The following is a 27413-nucleotide window of genomic DNA, read 5'->3' as shown; positions in this document are numbered from 1 at the left end:
TGCCTCCTGCGTCGGGCGTCCTTGAACAGGGCCAGCTGTGGGTCATCATCCTCCGCACTATCGGGCTCACGCAGCTGAGAAGAGGGCCCCGGCTGGGGGCTCTGCGAAGCCTCCAAGCCATCATCAGCCAGTTCGTCTTCCACACCCTCCTCCTCCCCCTCATCTGAGTCATCCGAGACATCTGAGCCGGCTGCCGGACCCACAGGCTGGCCCTGAGTCACAACACAAGCCACCACTGGCATCTCCAATCAATCAAGACGATAAAGATAAGACAAATATAAAGGGTAAAGATTTTCCCCCGTCCAGTTGTGTCCGACTCTAGGGTGTGTGTGCTCATCTCCGTTTCTTGCTGAGGGAGCCAGTGTTGTCCAAAGATGATCTCTGTAGTCATGTGGCCACATGACTAAATGCCAAAAAGTGCGTGGAACACCATTACTTTCCCACCAGAGTGGGAACCTATTTATCTACTTTCAAACTGCTAGTTGGGCAGGAGCTGGAGCAAGGAGCAGGAGCTCACCCTGTTTTGCAGTGCTGGGGTCTCGAACCCGGCCTGCCAGCTTTCTGGCTGATAAGCTCAATTTCTTTAACTGCTGAGCCATCGTGCCACCCCAAGACCAATATATACACTATAAATAAGAAGTCGAAAAGAAAGCTAAGATGAAGCTTAAAGCAAGCTCAATACTAGCATTTATTTTACTATTGCTTATAATTTGATATCATAACTAATAGCTTCATTGGAAGTTTTCTCTGACATTATTCCCTTAGATGCTCAATAAAAAGGGAAAAACTACAGAAAATGTTTTTCTAATATTTGCTTGGATTTTCCTGCTTTTCTGTGGGGAGAAACAATGACAGAAAACAAGCCTTTGTTTCGTAGCATATCAGGCAGGAGGGCTGAGTATCCAAATGACTAAGCTGCGGTTTATGAAAGCCATTTTTTTTTCCTGTAAATGAACTATAAACAATCACTTGGAAGTCAAGAATTGCTAAGAGGGACAGAATTTGAGAAGCAAGGGCATAACCATTAAAACTTTCCAAGGAGTTTTGTTAATTATATATTATGTAGTTTTTATCGTTATGCGCTGTCCCAATATGAGCACAAGAGTACAAAAACACTTTTGGATGCATTAAAGCAAAACGAATACCAATATCAAGCAAAACTTGATATTCACGTCTCAATGAGAAATCAGTGATAACGGAACCAAAGTCTAGAAAATCAGACAGTGAAACCCAGATCCAGAAACCTGCCGACTGAAATCTGAAAGGTCAAAGAATCTTTGGACTAATTTTTGAACTGCCTCGGCACCTCAAGGGCTTCAAGAGAAACTGACCTTGGCGGTTTTCAAAAGTTTTGTTTCCACAGTGGCGTTTTCTCAGATGTTCAGAAACTGTTGATATTTTTTAAAGACTCCAAAATTAGCATCTAGCTTTGTAACTGCAGTCAGAGAGAACATAAATTTGCCCTTTTCAGAACAAAGGTTTCCTACCAAGCTGAATTCTGGGTGGAGACTTGAGGACAAGTATCTACAACACAACTTCTCATAACATTGGGGGGAGTGTTATTCGTTTTGCAGGAGGCGTGATGGTTCAGGCGTTAAAGATTTATTTTTATTTTAATCCCATTTATATCCCGCCGTTCTCCGAAGACTCAGGGCGGCTTACAATCTAAGCACAAATCAAATGTGCTGAGCTTGTCAGCTGGAGAGACCCAACGGCAGCGCGGTGGCTTGAGCTCCTGTTCCTTGCTCCAGCTCCTGCTCAGTTTGAAAGCAGGCAAACGCAAGTAGATAAATAGGTACCATTTCAGCGGGAAGGTAACGCTGTTCTGTGTCCCTCGGCATATAGCCATGCTGGCCATGTGACCTTGGAAATGTCTTTGGACGACATTGGTTCCCTCAGCTAAGAAAGAGAGGTAAGCACCTCCCTCTAGAGTCGGACACAACTGGACAAGGGAAACCTTTATCTTTACTTTTTTATTTTTTATTTTGCTTTGAACGCCTGACTTCAAGAAGAATTTGGAGGCACTATCCACACAAAGACTGCTTTTTTCAGATAAGAGTTTCACTTTAACTTTGTACAGAAAGCACAATCATTTACTGAGCACATGGAGTAAGACTTTTTCCAATTTTATATCCCACGTCCGCACACCTTCTAGACAAAGAGACCTTTCAGTTTTCTGTAGCACCAACAAGGCTAGAGGCAGGTCAAAACAAACCCAACCTAGAAGTAGATAATCCATCTCAATGGACGGCTGCATTTATTGGGTCAGTTTCTTTCCTTATAATTGTAAGAAAACAACACTGGTTGATCTTGCCTGATTCACACAAGCTACATTAAGCCAGACCTGAGCAGTCCTTCGACAGAGGACAGCTAGAAAATACCCAAAGCTGTAATCTAGGCTGGGAAGCTGAAATACTAAACTGGAAGAAATGGCAATCCAATTAGGTTCTGCTACCACAAACTACATCAATTGTGTCCAGGGGTCAAGTTCCAAGTGAATGAAATTCTACCTCGTTATCGCACTTTTAAAGCTTGTTTGCAAAAGAATCTGCTTGTAAGTGACTGTGTAGTCATAAGGAGAAGACAGGATGCAGAAGATAAAAAATATATTGGAACTCAAATTTTGATCAACACTGGATTGGAGTGACTTTCCGAGATATTGGTAGCATTCAGAATAAAAAATACACAATAGAGCTGGGAGGGACCTTGGAGGTCTTCTAGTCCAACCCCCTGCTCAAGCAGGAGACCCTATACCATTTTAGACAAGTGGCTGTCCAGTCTCTTCTTAAAAATTTCTAGTGTTGGAGCATTCACAGCTTCTGGAGGCAGGTTGTTCCACCGGTTAATTGTTCTAACTGTCAGGAAGTTTCTCCTTAGTTCCAGGTTGCTTCTCTCCTTGGTGAGTTTCCATCCGTTGCATCTCGTCCTGCCTTCGGGTGCTTGGGAGAATAGGTTGACCGCCCCCCTCTTCTTTGTGGCAGCCCCTCAAATATATGAAGACTGCTATCATGTCCCCCCCCCACCAGTCCTTCTTTTCTCTAGCCTGGCCATACCCAGTTCCTGCAACTGTTCTTCATATGTTTTAGCTTCCAGGCCCCATTCTATCTATAATGAAATCAGACAAGAAAAAGATTTGTTAAAATAATCCCTGCATTTTAATTCTGATTCACAAATCTTCATTTTGGGGTAGAGGGTTCTAAATTGAGGTGGAAAAAAGATTTAACGTGGAAATAATCACAGTGCAAATCATGTTGCAAAGTTTGCATTTGGGAAATAAGTAAAATATTTCTTTGGACTGTTTTCAACCTTTAGGAGGAAAAAGTGATTAACTGATAGAAGGTGTGCCTGTGGGCTCAGTTTGTTCACAGCGGCTGCAAAGAGAATTGTGATTTCCTTTTTGCTGCCTCATAAGAGAAGGAACTGTACACCTGGATGGCGGAAAGCAGTAAGCAACATGCCCAAACTTAATGCAATGTCTTTTCAAAAGAAAATTTCCCTTCTAAATGAAATGAGAGGTTGAATGCATCTAACAATGGCAAATATAATTCACGCCATCTGCGCATGCATCCCAAATCACTTTTAAAGCTCCAGTTCAGCAACATTTTTCTTTCATCTTCTTCCTCAAATCAAAATTGACTTTTCTTTTTATTTGAAGTTCGCCATTTCTGTTCCCCATGAACGTTCAAGGCATTTGAAATCTGCTGTTTTTACTGCAGAGATAAATGGCGCTCCATTTTTACTTTACTTTACTTTTATTAAATTTGTATACCGCCCTTCTCCCGAAGGACTCAGGGCGGTTAACAGGGCATATATAAATAACAGTACAAAAATTAAAAAGGAATTAAACAAGTGACCAATTAAAAATTACAATAACAATAAAAGACCCATTAAAAACCCTAACGTTCCCCATCAGGCCAGACCAGCTAGTTCAAATAAGTGGGTCTTCAGACCGCGCCGGAAGGAGCGAAGGTCCGATGCCATCCGGAGCTCAACCAGCAGTCGGTTCCATAGCGCCGGAGCGCCCACAGAGAAGGCCCTCCCCCTGGGGGCCACCAGTCGACATTCCCTGACCGGAGGCACCCTGAGGAGGCCCTCTCTGTGGGAACGCACAGGGCGGAGGGGAGTTGACGCCGGCAGCAGGTGGTCCTCAAGGTACCCCGGACCCATGCCATGTAAGGACTTGAAGATCATAACCAAAACCTTGAACCTCACCCGGAAGAAGAGGAGCTGTCGGCTTGAAAAGCAAGCACCCAAAATAATAGTCCAAAATCGAAAAATCTCTTAGGAAATAGTTTATGAAAGAGAAAGATGCACCCAGAAGATTGGCTTAGTGTCTTCAAACAACAACATGGAGAAGAAATTGGTAGTCCATTTCATACAGGTAATAAGGCCAACAGAAAGATGGCAGTAATGCTCCAAGCTCACGCCATCACAACTTTAATACTGAAGCAATTGCAAAATTAAAGTATAAAGACTGTGACGTTTCTCAGGAATTATGAGGCCAGGCACCCTGGATCTTTCTTTCTGAAGCATTCATCATCATTGGTACAAGCGGCTGGGGAGAACGTGTGAAATGCTAGGTAAGAACATGTGCATAATAGATGCAGACCAAAAAAAATCAGTTTCTGACTCCTCTGTGTTAAAAGCAAGCTACGAGAAAGAGTAAGGTAAGTAGGACAAATGAAGTCATTCATGCAATTGCACGGAACTGAATTCATAGTATTATTGTAAAATAGCTGGAAAATAACAGCAATATAAATTTAGTCTGGGCTACAAATGTGCAATACGGTTCCAGCATTTCCTTGAATAACCTGGCACCTTTACTGGTCTCTTTGTAGGAACAAACAACTATGAGGTTAGGGTGCAACCCTAAACACATCTGAAGAGCATGGGAAATGGGGTTATTTTAGTGCAAATATGCATAAAGTTGCAGTACAAACTTTCCAGAACTGCAGGTTTCCTCTTCATTGTCATGTTTTTGTTTATTGTATGGCTCCTAAAAAGCCGCCCATACTCTTTTCCTGCACTGTTGTGTATCAGATTCACATTGTGTTCCCTAATACTGTATCAACCAAGAAACAGCCTGTTTGTTTTTATTAGGCACCCTCACACTAAAGCTGTGTGCTCCACGGCAATTAACTTAGCATCAGGAAGAAAGATCAGGACCTTTAAAACTCTTACATTCCCACATTTAGAATTATATGAATTTGTTTAAATAATGTGAGCCCAGAAAGAAGAAAGCGAAGAAGAAAAAATAAAGTGCAGAGGGGCATTGTAATCAGCCAAGTCTTAAAAGCTCACCCAAAATCTTCACACTGAACGGACTTCATTTTGCCCTGGATCAGTTACTGTGAAAATAGTCTCCATTTCCACTGTTATACTTGGTTTAATTTACCCCAGAAAGGACAAGAACTGGGTAAAGATGTCTTCATAGCCCTCATTTATTAAGTCTGCAAGTCTACAAATGTCTGTCTTTACAGACTATCCTTGTATCGTGCTACGTAACCGCTTAGAATCAGCAGGTGCCTTTATGCTCAAATTCCAAATTGATGAAATAATAAATGACCACAAATGGAGCTTCTCCTTAGGCTTATGTTTATTCATTTATGAAGCAGTTTTATTATTTGGATGCATTGATACATCATAGAAACCTTTATGCCGAACGAGAGACTGTACACCTACTTCTGAAGGATAAATCTCATACTGCTTTAAAATTTCAGGTGTGTTATTAGCAATAAACTAGGAAATGTATTTCGAAAATGGATTATGCACAGGGGCACCTGAAGGATATCTCAAAACAGTTACTGAACTGCTTCTAAATTCTTATCAGTCCCAAAACACACTCTTATCACATTCTTTATATTGCAATTATCACAGGACAAGGAATAGCCCTGGGGGAAGCTTGAACATCTTAAAGTGAAAGACAAAACAATTCCAAAACTAACACGTATCTTTGATAAGAAGCACCTTTAAAAATAATCTAAACATCAATCTGAATTATTTCCCGTGGCCAAAGAAAACAGTTCATTCAATAAGTCCAAAATCCCGATTCAGAATTTCCTAGTTTATGATTGGTGATATGTTCCTTTGCCTGTGTAGAAGACAGTTCATATTATAAGCCCATTAGAATTATTCAAGGGTGAATAATTGACAATTATTCATATGGGTACACACTCTTTGTAAATAACACAAAACTTTTATCCACTAAATTTCTTGTTGGGTAACCTCAACTGAGCTCCTTCTGAAGGCCAACTCTGGTTTCAACAGGGAAAGTCTGAGAAAATAGTTACTAACAGGGCTTTTTTTCTCACTGAACGCTCAGAACGGAGTTCCGGCACCTTTTTTGGATGGAACCTTGTAGGGTAGGCAAGGCGGGTTGTATGACATGTGTGAGTTCCGGCACCTTTTTCTTTTACAAAAAAAGCGCTGGTTACTAAGCTGAAAATATTAATAGCACCACTAATGAAGAAATGTGATTAGGCCCTCTTCTGTTTGCTTTCTTTTCTCTTTCTATCTGGTGTAAAAACGTACCTACAATCACCCTGTGAAAGGAGCCAGAATCCTGTCCTTGATCATATCCCTTCCAGAAGACCTGACATACTCTCAATATCCCTGTTTTTATCGAAATATGCAGATGCATTTTTGCAACTACAAAAACATACCTAGCAGGTCTAGATCACAGGAAATCACTGAGCGGCATCTGTCACAACCTGTATGATTAAATCGCCCATTTCCAGGTAGAAATGTTAAAGTGCCTTATCAAAGGAACTCTAGGGTAGAAGAGCATTTAAGAACAATAGAACTAAAAGAGGAATGCGTGTTTGTCTGAAAGAGTTTGACCAGCCTTAGAGAGATCAAGGTTCATTTTCAGTCATGGTCACCTACTGAGTCACATTCAATGACTCTGATCTTGAGCCATGCCTATTTTGTCACTGCGAGAAACAAGGATAGCAGCGTCTACACTATCCTGAACTCCGCAAGGAAAGGAGGGGACTAAGCTTAACAACAAACAGAAATAACGGTAGATTAATAATGATACGTTCCTTCCTAGCATTTCTTCCAGAAATGTAGGTTCTGCTTTTTTTCAGATCAACTACTTTGATCCACTAGTTGCGACAGGCATGGGCAAACCGACTTGTGAGGCGAGAGAGAATGACGGACAGAAAGTCACACCTAAGAGGTGACTAAAACTCACAATCTCCTGGTTTCTAGTCTGGTAGCCACCATACCAAACTGGCTTCCAGGTTAAATTTACCAGTTTAAAACAGAAGAAATGAAAAGTCTGATATCAGGGCAACATGGTGGGCCTCCTTAGAGGAAGGTCTCCCAAAACATTCCCAATTACTGAAAAGCATTATCTTAGCTTACTGTCACTTGACTTACAAAGAAGGCTCTAACAATAGCCATACAAATGCATATCAGACCCGCTGACATGTCACTCCAAAGTATTCAGGGATGTAAAAGCTAATAATGCCACTTTGAAACATGACTAGTGAGACGTCTTCCAAATGCTTGGAACTAAATATTGTAAAAAAAAAAATCAATAATTCCAGTGACAGCCATCTTCATTCAGAGGGAACCCCCTGAGTACAATGTTTTCAAAAACAATCTAAATAATAAGCTCGAATGGTATAGTCCAGACTGGTTATTAACCTGTGAATAATTCCGATTGCATTCAAAAGTGATATCTAGGAGAGAGAAAAAACACCAAGAGCTGATGCATAAAGCAGAACTAGTGAAAGATGCTTTACAAGAACAATATTATACACAATTGCAAAAGTAATAGCGCTACTCTAATGGCTTCTTGTCCCAGACAAATGGTTGTCCGACCTTTTCCTGAAAACCTGCAGCAATGGAGCACCCACGACTCCAGGAAGCAAATGTAGACTTTGCTGGTCTATTTCTAAGCTTTTGGTTCTTTTAACTTTTCTTAAACTGTTGGTTTTTTCCCATCAACAAATCCAAGTCTTGGTCTAAATTCAGCCTAAAAAAATGTATTTGGAGAAAGAGAGAAAGAGAGAGAGAAAGAGAAAGAGAAAGAGAGAGAAAGAAAGAGAGAGAGAGAAAGAGAGGTGGGGAGAGAAAGAGAAAGAAAGAGAAAGAGAAAGTGAAAGAGAAAAAGAGAGAAAGAGAGAGAGAAAAAGAGAGATGTCTGCGCCTACAGTAAATCTAACTGGAAGATCTGAGAACAAAATAATTCACACACTGGTAAATTTAAAATATTTTATTTATAATAAAGTCTGTAACTAAAAATGAATCTTTTATTAAAATAACCCGTGAGTAATTACTTCTGGCCAGAGGTGACCCTTTCTCCTTCCTTGCAGCTTGGTTCTCCTAAGCGCAACTCTCCGGTAGTACAAAGGCTTCTACAATGTTTTGGTAACTTTTAATGGTGACAACAGCGCTCTCCCAAGTTATTGTCTCTCTGAAATGTGAATTGATGAACTTGGACAACGGAAAAGCTCATTAACGGGAAGTGCTGTAAATGGCCAGCCTTCTCTATCCCCCTCGCTACCCTTTCTCCCTATTGAAGAGAGCCATAATGGTGCTGAGTTCAATCTTTTCATTGTGTCCTGGGTATAATGGTTGGCTTGCTGCCATTAGCATAATTCTCTCTGGACCTAAAATTGCAGATCGTCATCCCTCCCAAGTCATTATTTCATTTTTCCCATCATTGCCCTAGGTATTAAGAAAATCCCCAGTGTTCAAGTATACCAACTAGTCTTTATTTTGCAGTATCAATTATGCATAAAACATTAGAGTAAATAGTTATTTATATATTTATTTCATTTAAGAGTGTTAGTCGGTCACATTTCCTTCCCTCTGTGCAATTCACCCTTAATGAAATCGGGTGTTCTTTCCAGTATTAAAGGACTTTTAACTAATGTTCATCAAAATCAATTTTATTTAAACTTTTGAAAAGCACTTTGATAAAATAAAAAAGCCAAGAGTATAATGCTGTAAGAGCTATAAAAGTTAGTTTCACATTTAGCTGTGCAACCGTCTCTTTAGATAAGCATAAAAACTATGTTTGAACATTTGTTGGAATTTTATTTTTCAGTTGTCTGGTATTCTTTGGGTGCAATTTGGTTTTTTGAAATAGGAACTTTGATTTTTAAAATTAAATTCTTCTAGTAGAAAGGTCTCCCCACAAAAAAGAAAAATTAAACAAGGAGAACTTCTTTCACTCCAAAATACCTTATACACTTCTCTTCTTTAAGACGTGTCTTGAACAAGTCTCTCTTCTCCTCTACAATGAGTTTGACTTATTCTGTTACTGCATCCCTTTATTTTATAATTAAATGTACCTTCCATTTTCTATGGTGCTCAATCAACAAGCAAAAAATAAAATAAAGTACAAAAGAAGAAAATAAAAATTCACAATTTGTATCAATAAAAAGTGGATCACACAAGTGGATCAAAAGCCCACAGTATGGATCAATAAAAAGAACTAGCACGATCCTGATTGAAAGCTAATTCAACATCAAGTTTTGTTTAAGAATCAAAGTTCTGAATAAAAAATGGCAACTGTCAAAAGGAAAACATATAATTAGCAAGTTCTCCTGCACAATTCATTCATTAAAAGCATTTCATAAAATATACATTCCGTTAGTCATAGATTCTTAAAAGAATGCAGGCATAAGTAAAATGCATTTTTATATTATCCAACTCATTTATATGCAAATTGATTTTTTTCCTTTTAAAAGTTTATTATCAATAGTTTTCAAGAGTTTTATATCTATTTCTAAAAGTTTGCCCATAGCAAAGTTCCTTTCATCTCTGACTTCTGTGGCCAATTTATGGTTTCCTATGCCAAAGATTTAAATCCAACTTTTTATATAATCAAGCCACTTAACAAAAGAACCACTTCCATCCCGGACAAAATATAAATATTGTGACAGCCTCACTAACTAATGCTACGTTAGCATAGTAAAAGAAAGGAACAAATGTTGCATTTTTTATTTCTTGTATACAGTCTCAAGGAATTGTTGGCTTTAGAGATTTATTTTACTTTGCTTACACATTATGCAGAAAGTGCAGGTCAAATGAACATTGCATTCCCAGATATACCAGTACTTTTAAAATAAAATAATCTTTCACCCCCGCTAAAAGGCTTATAAGCTAATATACCTATGCAAAACTTCAAAAGCAACTCTATCAAATCCCCAAGTGGGTTTTCCTCACTGGATGGCAATTCAGATCAGACTCACGATTCAGAATGAAAACCAAATTAGACACCCTTTCCCCAAGTGAAACAAACCCTTTGCTATAAACACTGAATCTGTTCAGTTTTCCAAATACATCCCTGATCTGAATCAAACTAAATTAAATTATTTAAACCCAATCCTAGAACCAAACAATAAGCAAAACAACAGAACACAGGTACTAAAGCTAAAATTATGGAGAGTGGGTTTTTTTTTTACTTACGGTATTTAGATGCAACAAGCTGCCTGCACAATGATTCTGGTGGCAGACAGAATTAACAAATCAAGAAAAACAGAAATGTGACCCTAGGCAAAATCACCCCAATACATTAACCCTCCACCCACCCAAAAAGCAAAAACTGCTCGGGGCCTGACAAAAAAATCAGGCTGGGAGTAAAGGCAACTTTTTGTGGAAATTTTGCAGGGTGGAGAGCTGGAGGAGGGGACTGGAAGATGGTCCAGAGGAGAAGGCTACAACACAGGAACAGCACAAATAATCAAGCCATCTGCCAAGAAGAGTTGTATAGCTGATAAGCAGAACCTCAGTTTGCACCTGAAGTCAACCAGGAACCAATGTAGCTTATGGAACAATAAGGACATAGCAGGTTATTAATCAAAATAGAGCTGGAAGGGACCTTGGAGGTCTTCTAGTCTAACCCCCTGCTCAAGCAGGAGACCCTATACCATTTCTGACAAGTGGCTGCCTAGTCTCTTCTTGAAAACCTCCAGTGATGAAACACCCACAACTTCTGGTGGCAGGCTGTTCCACTGGATAATTGTTCTCACTGTTGGGAAGTTTCTCGTTAATTCCAGGTTGCTTCTCTCCTTGATGAGTTTCCATCCATTGCTTCCTGTCCTGCCTTCAGGGGCTTTGGAAAACAGGTTGACCCCCTCGTCTTCTTTGTAGCAACCCCTCAAATAATGAAATGCTGCTATCATGTCCCCCCTGGTCCTTTTCTCTGCACTGGCCATACCCAATTCCTGCAACCGTTCTTCATACGTTTGTGTCTCCAGGTCCTTGATCATCCTAGTTGCTCTTCTCTGCACTTTTTCCAAAGTCTCAACATCTTTTTTGTAATGTAGGAATCAAATTATCAAGGCATTGTCCTTACTGCTATATTTTGGATCAGCTGTAGCTTTAGGAAGCCCCGTGCAGAGAATCTTATCATAGTCCAATTGCAAGATAACCTGGGTGTGACCGACCCTTTTAGGTGATCAATGTTGTCATTGACTATTTGAAGTGGTCAACTGGCTCATGAGGTGAAGCTAACAAAGGCCTCCCAGACGTAGCTCCCATTTTCTCTTTAAGACTCATTGCCTGGTGCCTCTTCAAGACAAAATGCCAAGAACTGAAGGCCCAAACTGGAATCGCAGCCATTTGGCCCTGGCAAGATGTCTCCCCGCTCACTATCTTCAGGCTGAACGGCCTCCAGACATTGGATCAAGCCACTGAAAGCCTCGCCTGGGGGACTAGAGCTGAGATGCAAAATTGGGTACCATCTGCAGGCTGATCATAGCAGATGCAAGCCCCCCAATTAGTTTATCCAGAGGTTTCACACTAAAGACTAAAAATATTCTCCCCTTTCCTTTCACCCTCTGGAAAACTAGGGAGGGTCCCTAGTTTCCCATGCCCCTTCCTGTCCTTCTGTGAACTGAAATATCGTTTATACGTTGGTGGTCCAATCTGCCACTCTTTCTTCTCTCTCCCTCACTCCAACCACCTTCGCAACCACCTTGGCCAAAAGAGGAAAGGTTGGAGACGTGGCAAGTTGGGTAGCTATGTCCATCATGGGGTGGGCCTATGATGGCTTCTTGAGGAAGGGGATACCACGGTCTCCTTCAAGACCCAAGGAAACTATGGCCCACCTTAAGAATCCAGGAGATACCTGGATCTAATAAATTTAATGAATTTATTCAATTTATTTATTCATTCACAGCTTGCAGACTCTTGCTTAATAGATGGACAGTGTTTTAATATTTATTTGTTAAGTATATGTAGGGGTGTGGGTCTATACATATGTTGTATATAGCATGTTTAGGTGTGTGTCATGTATGTATTTCACTTTGAGAACGGGCAACTAAATTTCATTTTTGATGTGCCCACAGTAAAAAAAAAAATCAATAAAGGTTCCCTTCCCTTCTCTTCTCTCTTCTCTTCTCTTACCTTACCTTAGTCACAGGTTCAACCTCAGTCCAGATAAGGTCAAAAAAACCACATAACCCATGGATCTCACTTTGCCCCGTTTGGTCAGAGAAGATCTGATCCACCCCATCTGCCAGATAGAATGAGTAGTCCGTGTGACACAACAATTTTCTGGGAATCATCAGGGAACAGGTTACCCTAAATTGGGCCCACAGAGTAGCTACTGGTACATGAAATAAGGATGTAGAAATAATGACATTCTACCATCCTCATTGGCATCATATAATCCCAAATATGAGCTCCTGCTTGTATTTTATAAGACTGAATTAAACAGGAGGGATGACTGGAGCTATATTAGCCTTGATGTTATACCAAACAAAATGGAGATAATAATCAAATAGTAAGATATAGCTATGAACGTAAAGACAAGAGAAAACCATTATAACTGGTGGTAAAATTCATAAATATCTGATTACACAGCAGTGTATTATTCTCTAGGTTATTTGGCCATTGGAAATGATCAGAGTTCAACCTTCACGCATAGAAACCTGTTTTTATCTGAACCAATTACAGAAGTACAAAATGAGCTGAACTGCTATCCTTCATGCAACACTGAAAAATGGATTGATGCAGCAAAATCCCAAAGACATTAAACGGTAAAGACATAACAGAAGAGTGAGCTGTAGCAGAGGAACCACCTAGTTTATTTATTCATTCATTTATTTGCCAAAAATCATTGTCTACAAATTTAGAATTGGATGCAGAAAAAACACAAAGTCGATTTTCCTCCCAGCACACCGCATTATAATGCACATGCAAGGCCCTAACAATGGAGAGCAATTTTGCCTCCTGGGTAACATTCATTTATTCAAATCTCACTTTGGTAATTGAACAATCGAAGCAACTCTATTTCAGAAATATCTTTGACAATGCCCCTGGAGTTTTTTTACACTACCTTGCTAGCATAAAGTATATTAAAACTAATAGGTATTTTTCAGAGGAACGGGGCCCTCTGTTACTTTTGGGTGTAATTTCAGTGTTCTTATAGGTGTTAAGAATTGTGATAATAATGAGGCACTTACTAAAAACCTGCTTTTCGTATGGCACTATCTGAATAGAATTATGCAGGAATAAGAGCTGAGGTTCCCCAGGTGCAACGCCTGGAATGAAGGGACATTAGCCATTAGTGGAACAAAATATACAGCCACAATATCAATCAGCTTTTGCTTTTGCAGAACAGATGCAAGAAAACAGGGACCTTCAAAATCTCTGTAGGCGTTTTGATACAACAAAGCATTCTTAAATGCAGATGGAGATTTTATCATTCAAAAGAAAAGCTGCAGAGTTTAATTAGAACCATGGCAATATATAGACAACAGACTGTGATCAACCACATTTTGTGAGTGTCATATTGGTGAAAATGTGCCCAAACCAACTGGAACTGCCCCTACTACAGGCAGGAAATTCCACACGTAGCAAAAGTACAGTGAGGTCTCTCTACCTTTCTCTATCTTACGAAAAGCGTTGTAGACAAGCCTTGACGGTAGACAACAACAGATTAGCAATAGCTGCATGAGAAGACCTTGTAAATAGCGGTAATGTACTGAGGGAAAAACACATATGTGGGGTATTTTAAGAAGGAAGGATTGAATGAGAATACAATGAGCCTCTGCTTAGAAAAATATTTGTTTGAAATACATGGCTTAAGCAGATGTCTACTGGAACCTGCAGTAGACGTGATAAAGGAACTGATGTAATGATTTGATTGCTTAAGATGAAAGATAGGTGAGGCAGATGATGTTATGCATTCGGTCGTGTCCGACTCTGGGCGATTCTCTGGGCCAGATGGTCTCTCCCCATCTTGCACGTCTTCTTTGAGTTGCTCCATGCTCTGGCTGGTGTCAACTTGAGGGTGTCCACCCACACCGTGTTCTTTGGCAGCCTGATCTCCTTTTACTGCTAACTCTTCCCAACAGAATTGCTGTTCTGTACCAGCCTGCTACCGGCCCTGCAGAAAAGGCAGGGACATCCCCTTTACAAACGGCAAGAGGCTGGAATTAAGCCTGCCAAATTTATTAAGATAAAACAGAGCAAAACAAGACACCAACCATGAAACAGGAGCTATGAAACAGGAACTAATCAAGCGGTTGCCTTCAGCAAACCAGCCCTCCCACGCATTCCCCTTTTATACAGTTCAGGGCGTGGCTTCTCTCTGCCTCCTTCCGAGGTGCCCCATTGCCTTCCTCTGTTTACTCCTGATTGACTGCCTCCTGCGTCGGGCGTCCTTGAACAGGGCCAGCTGTGGGTCATCTTCATCCACGCTGTCAGGCTCACACAGCTGGGTCTCCGTCGTGACCAGGTGGGAGGGGCCTGGCTGTGGGCTCTCATCAGCAAGATCTTCAACCCCCTCAGCAAGCTCTTCAACACCCCCCTCCTCCTCTGAGTCGTCCGACCCAACTGCCGAACCCACAGGCTGACCCTGAATCACAACAATTGCTTTCTCTGCTGAATTTCCCCACGTCACATGGCCAGAGTAAGTCAGACCCAGTTTTGTGGTTTTGCCTTCCAGTGACATGTCTGGTGTTATGCTGGTCACCTCTGCCGTCCAAGGGATACGCAGGCACCTTCTGCAGCATGCCAGCTCAGGCAAGTCTATCTTCTTCCCATCTTGTTTTTTTGTCTTGCTTTTTTAAGGTCCAGAGAAATGGACAGGATTAACGAAGGGTTTAATTTATGCTTCTGGGGTTTCATTGTTGTTGTGAGCTGCCCAGAGCTGTGTTTTAAGATGAGAGAGCATATAAAACTTTTTTGAATGAAATAAATAATTAAATAAATAGAATGAAGGTTCCTCTGAAGCGGCAGACGTTTAATGCAAATCTGAATACCTGAATCATTGCTATATCTAAGCATTAAAAGAATAAACAGAGGAAATTCAATGCCGGCCTTTCTCGATTTACGATAGATTGTTTGCTGACTGTTTGAAGTTACAAAGGGTCTTATGACCGTTTTTCCACACTTATGACTGTTGCAGCATCCCTCAGGGTCACATGATCAAAATTCAGGTGCTTGGCAGCTGACTCACATTTATGACGGTCACAGCGTCACGTGATCCCCGTTTGCAATTTTCTGGCAAGCAAACTCAAGGGGGAAGATTCACTTAACAGCCAGGCTACTAACTTAACGTCAGTTGATTCATTTAACAACTATAGCACGAATGGTGGTAAATTGGGGCAAAATTCACTTAGCAATTTTGGGCCCATTGGTGGTCGCAAGCCAGGAGCTGCCTGTACTTCACTATCCATAGTAGCTCAATTATTTTTCTGCAATAAACCAAAACCTGAAACTTTTCTGAAGCAGAGAATATATCTAAAATCAGCTCAACTCTGATACAAGCAGGGAGCAATTTCGATGCTCTTAGGACCAATTTTGTATCCCCTGAATGACTGAGCTGAATCCGAGCACTATTTTGTTTTTTTAAAAAAAAGGGGGGGAGGAGGAGGAGGACTTGTCCCCTCCTTGGGACAAAGGAAATATCTACTTTCAGATTTCATTTTATTTCAGTAAAATGTCAGAGGAGCAGATAAAAGGACTGGAGCTGAGTGACTAGCAACCTAACCTCCCAGCCACCTGGCATATTTACCCAGTAACAATAATTAGAGAAAGAGAAGTTGGGTCTTGTCCTTTGCCAGGAAATGTCATTTAATTCTGCACAAAACAAGTAATATTAAAGGCCTTTTCCTTCTTTTTCTTTTAATAATTTTAAAAAACCCTCCAAGAGCCTAATTTTCAAAATCTCTGTGTCTATGTCCTTGAAGCAAGAGCTGGGCTTGGTTCTCCAGAAGGACCACAGAACTTTTCTGTGAATTATAGCAATTTGTGCTTTCCCCGTGATGTCTGCCTTATGCATAAAGCTGGCTTGACCTTTGGACAGTTTCAAACCAATCTGTAAAGTACAAAATGCATTTGGACCCGTTTTCTTTTTATTCTGTTTGGGATGATGAAATGTGATAGTACAAGAATTTAGGCCCAGCCATGGCAAAAACCTTTTTTTCCCTGGCATTTAGGGTTTTTTTAAAGCACAATTCTTAACTCAATGAGTAGCTTACCAAAAATAATAACTCATCCTTTTGAAAGAAATAATTTGTACCGAAAGGCGTAAATCCTTCCACAGAAGCAATAAAAGTTGAAAAGAATTTAAAAGTCCTTGGCCCCCCACCTCTCTCCAAAACCCCCACCCCAAAAAAAGCCCTTAGGTGTTAATTAAATGATCATTTAATCGTGAAATGTAAACACGACATTTTCTTCTAGTGACAGCACATCCCATTATAAATCCAGGATAATAAGAGTCCTAGTGTTAATATGCTGAGCCTCATTCCCACAACACTCTTGAGAGGCCTTGTGGTGTCTAAGGTTAAGCATCTCGACACAAAACAAAGATTGCTGCACTCAACATCCAGTTCAATTTTCCCATCGCCCAGTGACCTAGGTAACACTTGGAGCAATAAAGAATAAATTTAATTTCTTCAGCATTTTGTGAGGATTAAGAACAATGGTTAGCCAGCAAATGACTTCTTATCCTTGGATTCTTTCAGAGTTTCCCTCCGGTTCTAAAGGAGAATTCTGATAGTTTAAGACACAGAACAAACAGAACTCTAAATTAGAGGTTTTTTCAATCAATGTGAACAGTCGGAGGGGAAGCAATCAAGTTTCCCTTTGAAACTTTTCTCAGCTATTCAGCCTCTGCAAGCTTTAATCTCTCACGACCATCCATGGCAGCTCGCTCTGGGATGCCCCATCTGCCTTATTCCAATTTCATTTCCTTCTCTTTTAAACAAAACAAGAAAAACTGAACAGAACAACACACAATGACGTTGGCATGCGTAAATACCGAGTACAAACTTAAGAGTTACTTTATTTCTGTTATATTAAAGGCTGTTATTTATTGTGCCTTTTTGCCCTTCAAGATGTACCTTGATTTTTCACATGATGGTGGATAGCCACATTCGTCTTTTGAAACTTTCTTCTCCCTAGATCCCATACGCCTTTTTATCCCAGAGCTTCCTTTCCCTCTAGAGATATCCTAGCACAATTGGTGATATTTAAATAATTGTTTCAAGCAAATTAAACACGTTCGCGTTAAAGATCACTCAAAGAGAAGAACGATGTAGATTTAGTCCTGTCTCATAATTCAAAGATTTGATCCTTACCGGACTGAAAAACAATAATCCTTTTCAAACGAGTAAAAGAGTCTCCCCCATTGTTCAGTTTCAGAGAACATAAGCACAAAAAACATTAACTGGATCTGCCTTCTATATAGAACTAGCAATAGCACTTAGATACTTATATACAGCTTTACAGCCCTCTCTAAGCAGTTTACAGAGTCAGCCTATTGCCCACAACCACCTGGGTCCTCATTTTACCGACCTCAGAAGGACGGAAGGCTGAGTCAACCTTGAGCCGGTCAGGATCGAGCTTCCTGGCAGTGGGCAGAGTCTGCCTGCAATGCCTCATTCTCACCACTGCGCCACCAGGATTCCTATAAGGAGTTCAAGATTTATTATCCATCTATGCTATATAATTCTAATGTTGTATTTCAGAATTGTTAAGTATTGTGTTTATAGTTAACATTCATACTAAAGTAATCAGAACAATCAACACTGAAATCAGACAACTGATGACAATTAGTCACCATATGTAATTAAGTCATTAACTTCAACAAGCGTTAGTTATGACTAAATTTAAACATCATGCATTATTCTAGAAAGCTCTTGCTTTTAAGAATATGCAAATGCAAGCAAATATCTTGTTTTGTTTAATGGGAGAAGGGGAGGGTCTACCTGTTCACTGACAAGAGTTATTTTAGATCTGCAGAAGGTGGCAGACAGATTTTGCCTGCGGCTTCAAAGTAAACTAACCCAGATGTTCTAAATCAGGAGATTACTATATACTAATGAAACAAAATACTATCAACCCGGTAAACTCCCAAGTTTCCTCTTTCCACTATGTATTCAAAATGGACAGTGCTTAATACATATATGTATTTTACACACACACACAAACACACACATGTGTATATATACACATATACATGTAATGTTTTTGGCTTGCTAACAAAGAATAAAGGGAGCAAGCCAAAAAATTTACACAAATATGAGCTGCCACTGCTGTGGCTACTGCCTGTAGATGGCCTTGGGCTAGGCTGAAACAGGCAATAAGATTTGTCCCGTGTCTGGGACTAAGCAAGTGTATTCTGAATGCTTAACAAACATTTAAAACATACACATACACATATATATATACACACATACACACACATACACATACATATATACACACATGCATAGACATAGACATATACAAACACACACACACACACATAATGTATATCTGTGTTATGTGTACATAAAGGTAGATATATATACTTTTTTTGGAGAGCAGGCAAGAAAATTTCATTTTTAATGTGAACCAGTGTGCTCATAGTAAAAAAAATGACAATAAGGGTTATCTTATCTAATCATGAATGTACCAGAATAAATAAATAACATCCTGAAGTACAAAATATTTGATGAAAACCTAGCTGTCATGCTACGAAATGTCTGAATGTTCCTTTCAGAGAGATTCGGAGAGAGGCCCAGACTTCATAAACAAACACAATATATATACTGGTATTTGGAAATCTGCCACCCTCTAGATATTGCTTCAACCAACAGCCGAGGGTCACAATTCCTGTGCAGTCCCCCATTTGCCTGCCAAAGGCAACTAAGGGGCTGCCCCAAAGAAGAGGGGGGGTCAACCTATTCCCCAAAGCCCCTGAAAGGCAGGAGAAGAAGCAACGGATGGAAACTCATCAAGGAGAGAAGCAACCTGGAACTAAGGAGGAATTTCCTGACAGTGAGAACAATTAACCAGTGGAACAGCTTTGCCTTCAGAGGTTGTGGGTGCTCCATCACTGGAGGCTATCAAGAGACTGGACAGAAACTTGTCTGAAATGGTACATAGGGTTTCCTGCCTGAGCAGGAAGACCTCCAAGGTCACTTCCAATTCTGTTACTCTGTCAGTCATTCTGTCGTAAATTATAGTTCACAAACTCACCTCTTGAAAGGGCTATTTATAAAACTTTATTATGTTAGTAAATAAAAGTAAAATCAAATAGTAATTAAAATTTACTATTTTAAAGTATTACTTTGCCCATAATTGTACATCATCTTATTTAAGCAAGGAGCATCAATTTCAGATGAAAATTTAAGAAGACCTCAGATGACAAGTTGATTTGAGAACCTAGCAAATTGTGTAAGAAAGTTTAGTGTAAGATGCCTTCTAAACACATACATTTATTACTATTAAACAGGATTAATGAGTGTAGAAGTACATTTCTAAAGTTTAAAAACTATTTTTTTAAAAATTAAAAAAACACAATATGGCCAAGATAACACATTAGAGACATCTGTAGAGCTGACACAATTGCATATTAGTATGCTGAAATCCACTTCTAATACACACCATGTGTTTTATAATAAGAAACCAAAGATATCACAAGCCAAAAAAATAAGTGGTTATGATGGGGTTTCTACCTTTGCTATCATCTCAGTGTTACTAAGTGTAACCTTATGCTGGCTTTACAAAAATGCAGGCAGATGTTGGTGTAAAGTAATACCATATTATAGATTAAACACTTTAAAGAATATCTTAACCCACAAACAAGCAATGCTACACTGTTAATGTTAAGACATCGAGCTATGTGAAAATATGATGTAGAGAGAAATAATATTTCAAGAGGGTAAATAAATGAAGAACACTCCTGGGACAAAAAAAAATCTAGGCAACAAACTTTAGACAGAATTGAGAAATTCATTCCATAATACTATGAAAAATGTTCAACACTTAAGATAATGGCTAATCACACATTCATCTAATTCAGCATCCTGGCTCCTGATATTAACAGCCTGCAGAGTCTGGATACAAAAAGCATTAAAATTCTCCATTACCATTTGACGAACAAGACCTGAAATGTTGCTGTGTTAGCTAAATCAGAATACGGTGCCATTCCTACTAATCTTGTCTGCTGAAATGGAGAACAGACTTCTATTGTAGTTGCATTAGAAAACAACTAGTTTTTAACATAGCCTTTTAAAATCAGAAAGAAGCAAAATGATACACCAGCTGCTTTGAGCATCTTTTTCACACAGCAGGTGGAAAAGTATCTTTGATCACGGACTACCCAGGAAAACACTTCTAATTTAAATTTTGCTGATAAACGTGTATGCTTTTCTTTTCTTAAAGCGGTTTGGTAAAATTACAAACCACTGCCAAATTAGTGCATCGGAAAGGAGTAAAACGTTGAAAGGTGAAAATAATATTAAGCTGAACAAATCAGCATTTCTTCTTTTTACACCTCTTAAAATTTAACGTTTAGCCTTAAAGGAGCTTAAAAGTAATTAGTTTGTTGGAATTATTATTGGACGTTGCAAGAAACAGAACAAAACACCCCAAACAAAAGCAAATAGAACTGCTCTGATGATGATGTTTTGCAGAACACGCATTTTGTAGGGCTAGCACATTGCCTATCTGCATGCAGATCTTTTTTTTCATTTTTCCCTCCATGTCCACTTCATGTTAAGATAAAAGAAAGATAACCTAGGATGGGGGAATCTAAGCAAGTATTAACATGCAAGAAGCAGAATGGCTCATTTTTTAAAAATGTGAACAGTCCCCAAAGAACTTCTTCCATCGCTTCTACGACTCCGAATATCCTTTGCGTTCCCAGGAAGAGGAATCAGCCGTAGCTATCATGGTAACTCACTCAGTGAGTAATAATGTTGATAGGACTGGACAACGGTAACCATGGCAACTGTAACCTGCAATTGCTGCCTAACGGTTGTCGGATTTATTGTGGTAAGGGCCAAAGAGGCCAGGAGTAAAATAAAGCAGGCAGCTACAGTGTCTGACACTTCAAGTACCAGGCACTTTAATCACAGCTGGCAGAAATTAACTCGGGAGGAATTTTGCAAGAGTTTTCCATGCGCTTTTGTGCCAAGGAGCTACTGGTGCCACAGGGCACTCACATGCAGAACCCTGATTACAAATAAATAGGTAAGGAATTTACACCTTGTGGATCCAAAAAGGGATAAGAAATGAAAGCGGCATTCAGATACAAAATACCCAGAGTAAAAACTCTATTCGCATCAAGCGCTAAGGGTACCAGAGTTGTGTTTCATGGTTTCTGAGTCATGACACAAAATGAGTTACTTCTGTAGAAGTTTCACAGTCTCCGCCATTCAATAGCAGGGGTTCTTCAAACCTGGCCCTTTTCTGACTTGCGGACTTCGACTCCCAGAATTCCCTAGCCAGTGTGAGGGAACTATGACCCTTTTGTGACTTGTGGACTTTGACTCCCAGAATTCCTCAGCCAGCGTGCCTGGCTGAGGAATTCTGGGAGTTGAAGTCCACAAGTCATAAAAGGGCCAGGTTTGAAGACCCCTGTTCAAAAGGAAATATACAATTGCCTGTTGGTTGTGATAATTAACTCCACCTTCTAAGGATGACAGATAAAGCATATCAAGTACCCATGAACCACCAACCCAATTCCAGTGTCTGAATAGATGCATATTCACCCTTATTCTGGTTTTGGGCTTATTACTGAGTCTTTCCGCCAAAGTGTTTAAGAGTCAGAGCACAAGTATACAACTGAAGTATTTTGAAAGATGGATCCATGAACCTGCTATAGAAAGGTATGAGGTCTTAAACTTCACCATCACAGGTCAAAGAATATCAACTTATCCTCTCTTCAGGTTTGGTCTGAACCAGGGGTCTGCAACCTTGACAACTTTAAAACTTGTGGACTTCAGCCCCCAGAAGCTGGCTGAGGAATTCTGGGAGCTGAAGTCAAGGTTGCAGAGCCCTGGTCTAAACCTCGCATAGACAGATATTGGGGTGAAGGCCCATAAAGGACCAGACTGAATTTTATTTTGCCGCTTTGCAGCAATTCACACCACAAATTGCTGGAGCCAATATTTAACAGGCAGAGCTTTAGACAGGCTTCAGCAGGGACCCTCATACCCAAATAAGCTGCAAATCTTCTCCTGCTAATATTTTTAGAGTGATTAAAAAGTAAAGTCAAGTGAAAGGAAACCAGTTAACTCTTAAATAAGCTATTTTAACTATCTATTTTGTAGTTCCTGTAGTTAGGAAGACAGGACCTAGAGATGATGATGATAATGATATTATTATTATTATTATTATTATTATTATTATTATTATTATTATTATTATTATTTTATTATTTCATTTTGCTCGCCAAATCTCTTTCCTGCAGCAAAAGGCAATTGATGAACTGTGATCTAACTGGTCAAATTAAGCAGTCAAAACCTATTTGCCTCAGATAAGCACCCAGGAAGCTATAATGGTTTCCTGAATCAAAGGTTCTTTGCCAATGCATTTGCTGTGGGTCGCCAGAGATAACACCGGCTATTCCAGCAAAATACTTGTTGAACAAGAGGCAAGAACACAGAAACCATTATGCACTGCCTCAATGCTCTTCAAACAGGCACCGAATAAAGCAGCGAGGGCGCTCACACACGGGCTGCAACCTAGCAGCACCAAAGCCATTTAAACATTTCCAACTCTCTTTGTAGCAGAGTTGGCCATTAAGCTGCATTGTCAATTTTAGCGTCTCACAAAAAGTATTTCTAGTGGAAATCTTTTTTAACTACAAAGTTTTTAAATAAAATACCAAATGCCGCACCAGCCTCCAGTGAGAATATTTGGAGAGGCTAAAATATTAAAACATTGATCTTACAACTTTTTGTTAGCCACCAACCGTCTGTGGTTTTATGATTCTGCTCTACAGCATTATATAAAGTAGAGTTGATTCTATTTTACAGGGTTCTGTTAATGGGACGGATAAATAATAATGCTATTCAAATTGGTCCCCTAGCCCAAAACAAGCTCCAATTGTCCTAGAGAAACATTTTGACCTGAGCATAGTTTGATCTTAAGTCAACCAAAGAAAAAGTGGGGAAGACAGCAAAGGAACATATATATATATATATAACTGTGTCTAATATTCCTCTATTATATAGTGCATTCTCTCAATACTGTTTTTTCCACTAAACAAAAGGCATTAGAGCCCCTTTCTCTAGCAAGTTATTCCTTAATTGTAAATGTCAGATAATTTATTCCTGAGAAACACACTGACAAGCTTTAATAACTTCCAAAGGCTTATTGTATACAAAGTAGCAGAGAAACGTTGATTAACTGAATACAATTGCTGCCATGTAAACAACTGAATGTGATCTAAAATACAAACATTCTCAAATCATCTGAGAAAAAAACACGTCTCTAGGATTACAGGTAAATTATTATATTTATTAAGTTGTGCTAATACAAGGCTTCAAGACGATTACCAGGATAGATTGGCTTACAATAAGCCTTAGGCTTTATTTATCTTATAATTTCCTACACATATTAATTTCACACCAAAGAGATGATGATAACTATAACTATAAAGCGACTATAGTTTTTGGCTATTTAAAATTATATGATACTACTAAAACATTCCCTTAAAGTACCATTTAATTTACAAATACATATATAAATGAAACTTTCTCTCTTTCATAAAAATCATTAGTTTCATAAGCTTTATAATTAGATCAATCCTTTTCTGGAATTCTGCACAAGTAGAAATTTTACTCTGTAGATAAGAGAATGTATGAATGTGTACATCAAAGAAAATTTGTTTTCGCTTTTACATCCACGGACCATAGATCTACTCAAATGTCCATTTTTGCTAACAAGTCCCAAAGCTGTTAGAACAAAGTATTTTTTTTAAAAAAAGCTCTAATTCATTTAGAAAGAAATATGATAACATTAACACAATATCTTAAAGAAAAAATGAAAGTAAAAAATACTTTGTAGAAACCTACAGATTTAAAATGCTAAATGTGGGATACCAGATTTTAAAAACAAACACTGTTTAAATTATCTTTACTACTTCAATTTCACTGTATTCATTTCTTAATTTTTAATGCCATATCTGGGCAAATCTGGGCAAAGTGACTTAAGAAACTCAAAACACAATCAACAGCACAGTAATCGGAACAGACTAATAATAACTTTCTGATATCACAATTGATACCTTAATGGGGATGCATGCCCTAGGATGCATTTTCAATATTTTCAACAAAAAAATTATAACACATCCTAAGAATATCACAAACAACAAAATCTTGTGTTTAACAGAGAAAAATTAAAAGATCGACTCCACCAGTCATTGTTGCCCATATTGCAATATGGAACTATATAATACCAAAGTGAGTAATTCATCAGATATTTTTAGCGTTCCTTGAAAATGCATCCACGCAGTCCCCAGCGTATCACTCTTAAATATCGGATAGACTCCATTTTGATGACAGATGTCTACTTCAGCACTTTTTATTAAATTTATCTACCTTGCTCAGGGAAAATTTGGTAGGTATCCCAATAAAGTTTATATTTTATTCTGTGAGGGTTGCAAGAGATTTGGGCCCATGCATGAACGTATATGCGTTTGACTCACGTCGATATATATTTATACATAAATTCTGTGGGAGTTTGGTCTCTTCTGTTGTTCTTCCTTCTGAGCATCAAGCCACCACCACCACAAAAAAGTTCTTCAGGGGTACGTCTCACTTTCAGACGTGAACTTTTACGCTGCAAGAAGCTTTCCCAGCTCAACCTAGTCACCAAGATGCCCTGGGCCGGGAAACAGGGCAGAGACTTTTGATGCCCACTTTGCGACTGACAGATTGTAACCAAACACAACACCTTTTGACCAGGGGCCTCCGAGCAAACCATGAGGAGGCTAAACGGATATCCGTGCAACGATACACCACCAACCTCACTAACTGTATCCGAGTATCTGACACCGATCGACAAGGCGCAAGATAGCCACGTTGACTTCTCCTTTCTATGGAACTCATGCATCTCATTATCCAAACACTTCGTTAAGGTGTATTTAGCATATACATGTGGTCCTCGACTCACAACCACAACTGAGCCCAAATTTTCTGTTGCTAAGTGAGGCATTGGTTAAGTGAGTTTTGCCCCATCTTACGACCTTCCTTGCCACGATGAATCACTACAGTTAAGTTAGTAACATGGTTACTGAACAAACCTGGCTTCCCCAGGGACTTTGCTTGTCGGAAGGTCGCAAAAAGGGGGGTGTCACACGACCCTGGGGCACAGCAATGGTCATAAGTATGAGTCAATTGCCAAGTGGTCTGAATTCTTGATCACATGACCCCGGGGAAGGTGCAGTGGTCGTAAGTATGAAAAATGGTCCTAAGTCACTTTTTCCACTGCTGTTGTAGTTTTGAACAGTCGCTAAATGAACTGGTGTAAGTCGAGGATTACCTGTATAATATATATATAATCCCCAAATTCAAGAAACACGTTATGGATTAGAATACTAGCGTTCTTCGAACCAGCACATCAACGGTGTTTTATTTAAACTATTCCCTACAAACAGAAGACCTTCCCCCGCTTCATCAAAAAAATCAGTAAAGGACAAAACTCCAGGTTTTCTCCAAGTCAGATTCGAAATAGAAATCACTCAGCTGCAACCAATGGGGCAAACATACACGTGATCCGGAAGGAAAAAGAACAACCACAGTGTTCCGAGTGGGACATATTTTTAAAATTTTACTCAACAAAATTTAATCCGTAAGGTAGAAGCTTAAAGGAATATACCAAAAGCTTCCAAAGCTGACAAGAAAATAAATCTACTTACAGTCTGTAGAGTTTGGGTGTCCCGAGAAACAGCAACTCAGAGAGAAGTTGAAGATTATTTCTATTTAGCCTCCTTTATGAAAAAGAAAGGGAAAAAGAAAAGAACAGACAGGGTTACCACTCAAATAATTATTTCTTTTTTTAAAAAAAAGAAGTTCGCCAAGGGATACCCAAACTGGTCATCTTAGCATGAACTTCTCATGTCCTGAAGAGGGGGCTTTAATGACATGGGCCACACTAAGAAACATTACGTCCCAAGAGCAAGCCTAATTTCATATTTTATTATACGTGGGAATGTAACACGCCCCATAAATGTGTGGTTAAATTCCAACTCCTTTGTCCTCTTCCATATATCAACAAGTAATTCTGGCAGCACAAGGAGAAAGTAACCTGACACAAAGAGAATCGTCGCAACTGAGGCTCCTTCCAAGAAGGCCGGCCAACTGAGGGCCAAATTTAAGATGTAGAGACACTGGATTATGGTCAGGAAGATGGTTTTTGTAAGAATAATGGCTTTAATTACTTTGTGAAGCAGATTTTTTGTAACCCAAATCATATCAATTCTAGAAAAGTATTTTATGTCTCTCTGAAAGGAAGCTAAAGTCTTCAGTTAGTCCATTTTTACCCCTCCAAACTTCGATCAAACCTAAAGTATCAGTCAGCTCGAAAAATAGTTGGAGACAGTTTGTGTTTCTTTAATTCCTTTATCAGCTGATCTGTCCAGCCGTGGGGTTGCTATCCCATTGTAGTCGCCATTTACACACCAATACTGGAAAGAACAGGAGAGTTAAATGTTTCGACAGAAGTTTAAAAAACTTAGGTTTTTCTCGGTGTGGGGTGTATAATAATCCCACCACAATAGCTTTTATGCCCTGCAGTTCAATTTGCACAATTAGGAGGAGGGCCAACTGAACGGACAGGAGCTGCAGCAAATCAAAGCAAAGCCCTGAGAGTTTTCCAGATGCAGAACACCAATAAAATCCCTGGCATTATGACGGGCAGGAAACGGAGAGAAGGCAGACCCTCCAAAGGGAAGCGGAGTATTAAGGAGGCCGCCGCCTCAAGAGCATGGGTAGTCCTCAGCTTACGGCCACAATTCAGCCCCACATTTATGTTGCTAAGCGGGACATTTGTTCAGGGAGTTTCGACCTATTTTATGACTTTTCTTGCCACTGTTGTTAGGTGAATCACTGCAGATGTTACACTAGTCACACGGTTGTTAAATGAATCTGGCTTCCCCACTGATTGTCAGAAGGTCACAAAAGGGGATCACACGATGCCGGGACTCGACTCTGCAACCA

General features: G+C 39.5%; 1 protein-coding gene across 2 annotated transcripts in view; it reads right to left on the bottom strand.

Moving 5' to 3' along the window:
* SLIT2 (slit guidance ligand 2) overlaps window positions 1-27413 on the bottom strand; it is a 180734-nt gene that overhangs the window by 126535 nt on the left and 26786 nt on the right. For both annotated transcript variants that reach the window (XM_083367610.1, XM_083367611.1), the window contains exon 4: window positions 26114-26185. In XM_083367610.1, the coding sequence (XP_083223736.1) occupies window positions 26114-26185 (72 nt within the window). The remainder of the gene's footprint in view (window positions 1-26113; window positions 26186-27413) is intronic.

This window comes from Vipera ursinii, assembly GCF_947247035.1.
Source record: "Vipera ursinii genome assembly, chromosome: 7".
Taxonomy (NCBI): domain Eukaryota; kingdom Metazoa; phylum Chordata; class Lepidosauria; order Squamata; family Viperidae; genus Vipera; species Vipera ursinii.
This window is presented reverse-complemented; position numbering and strand designations above follow the sequence as displayed.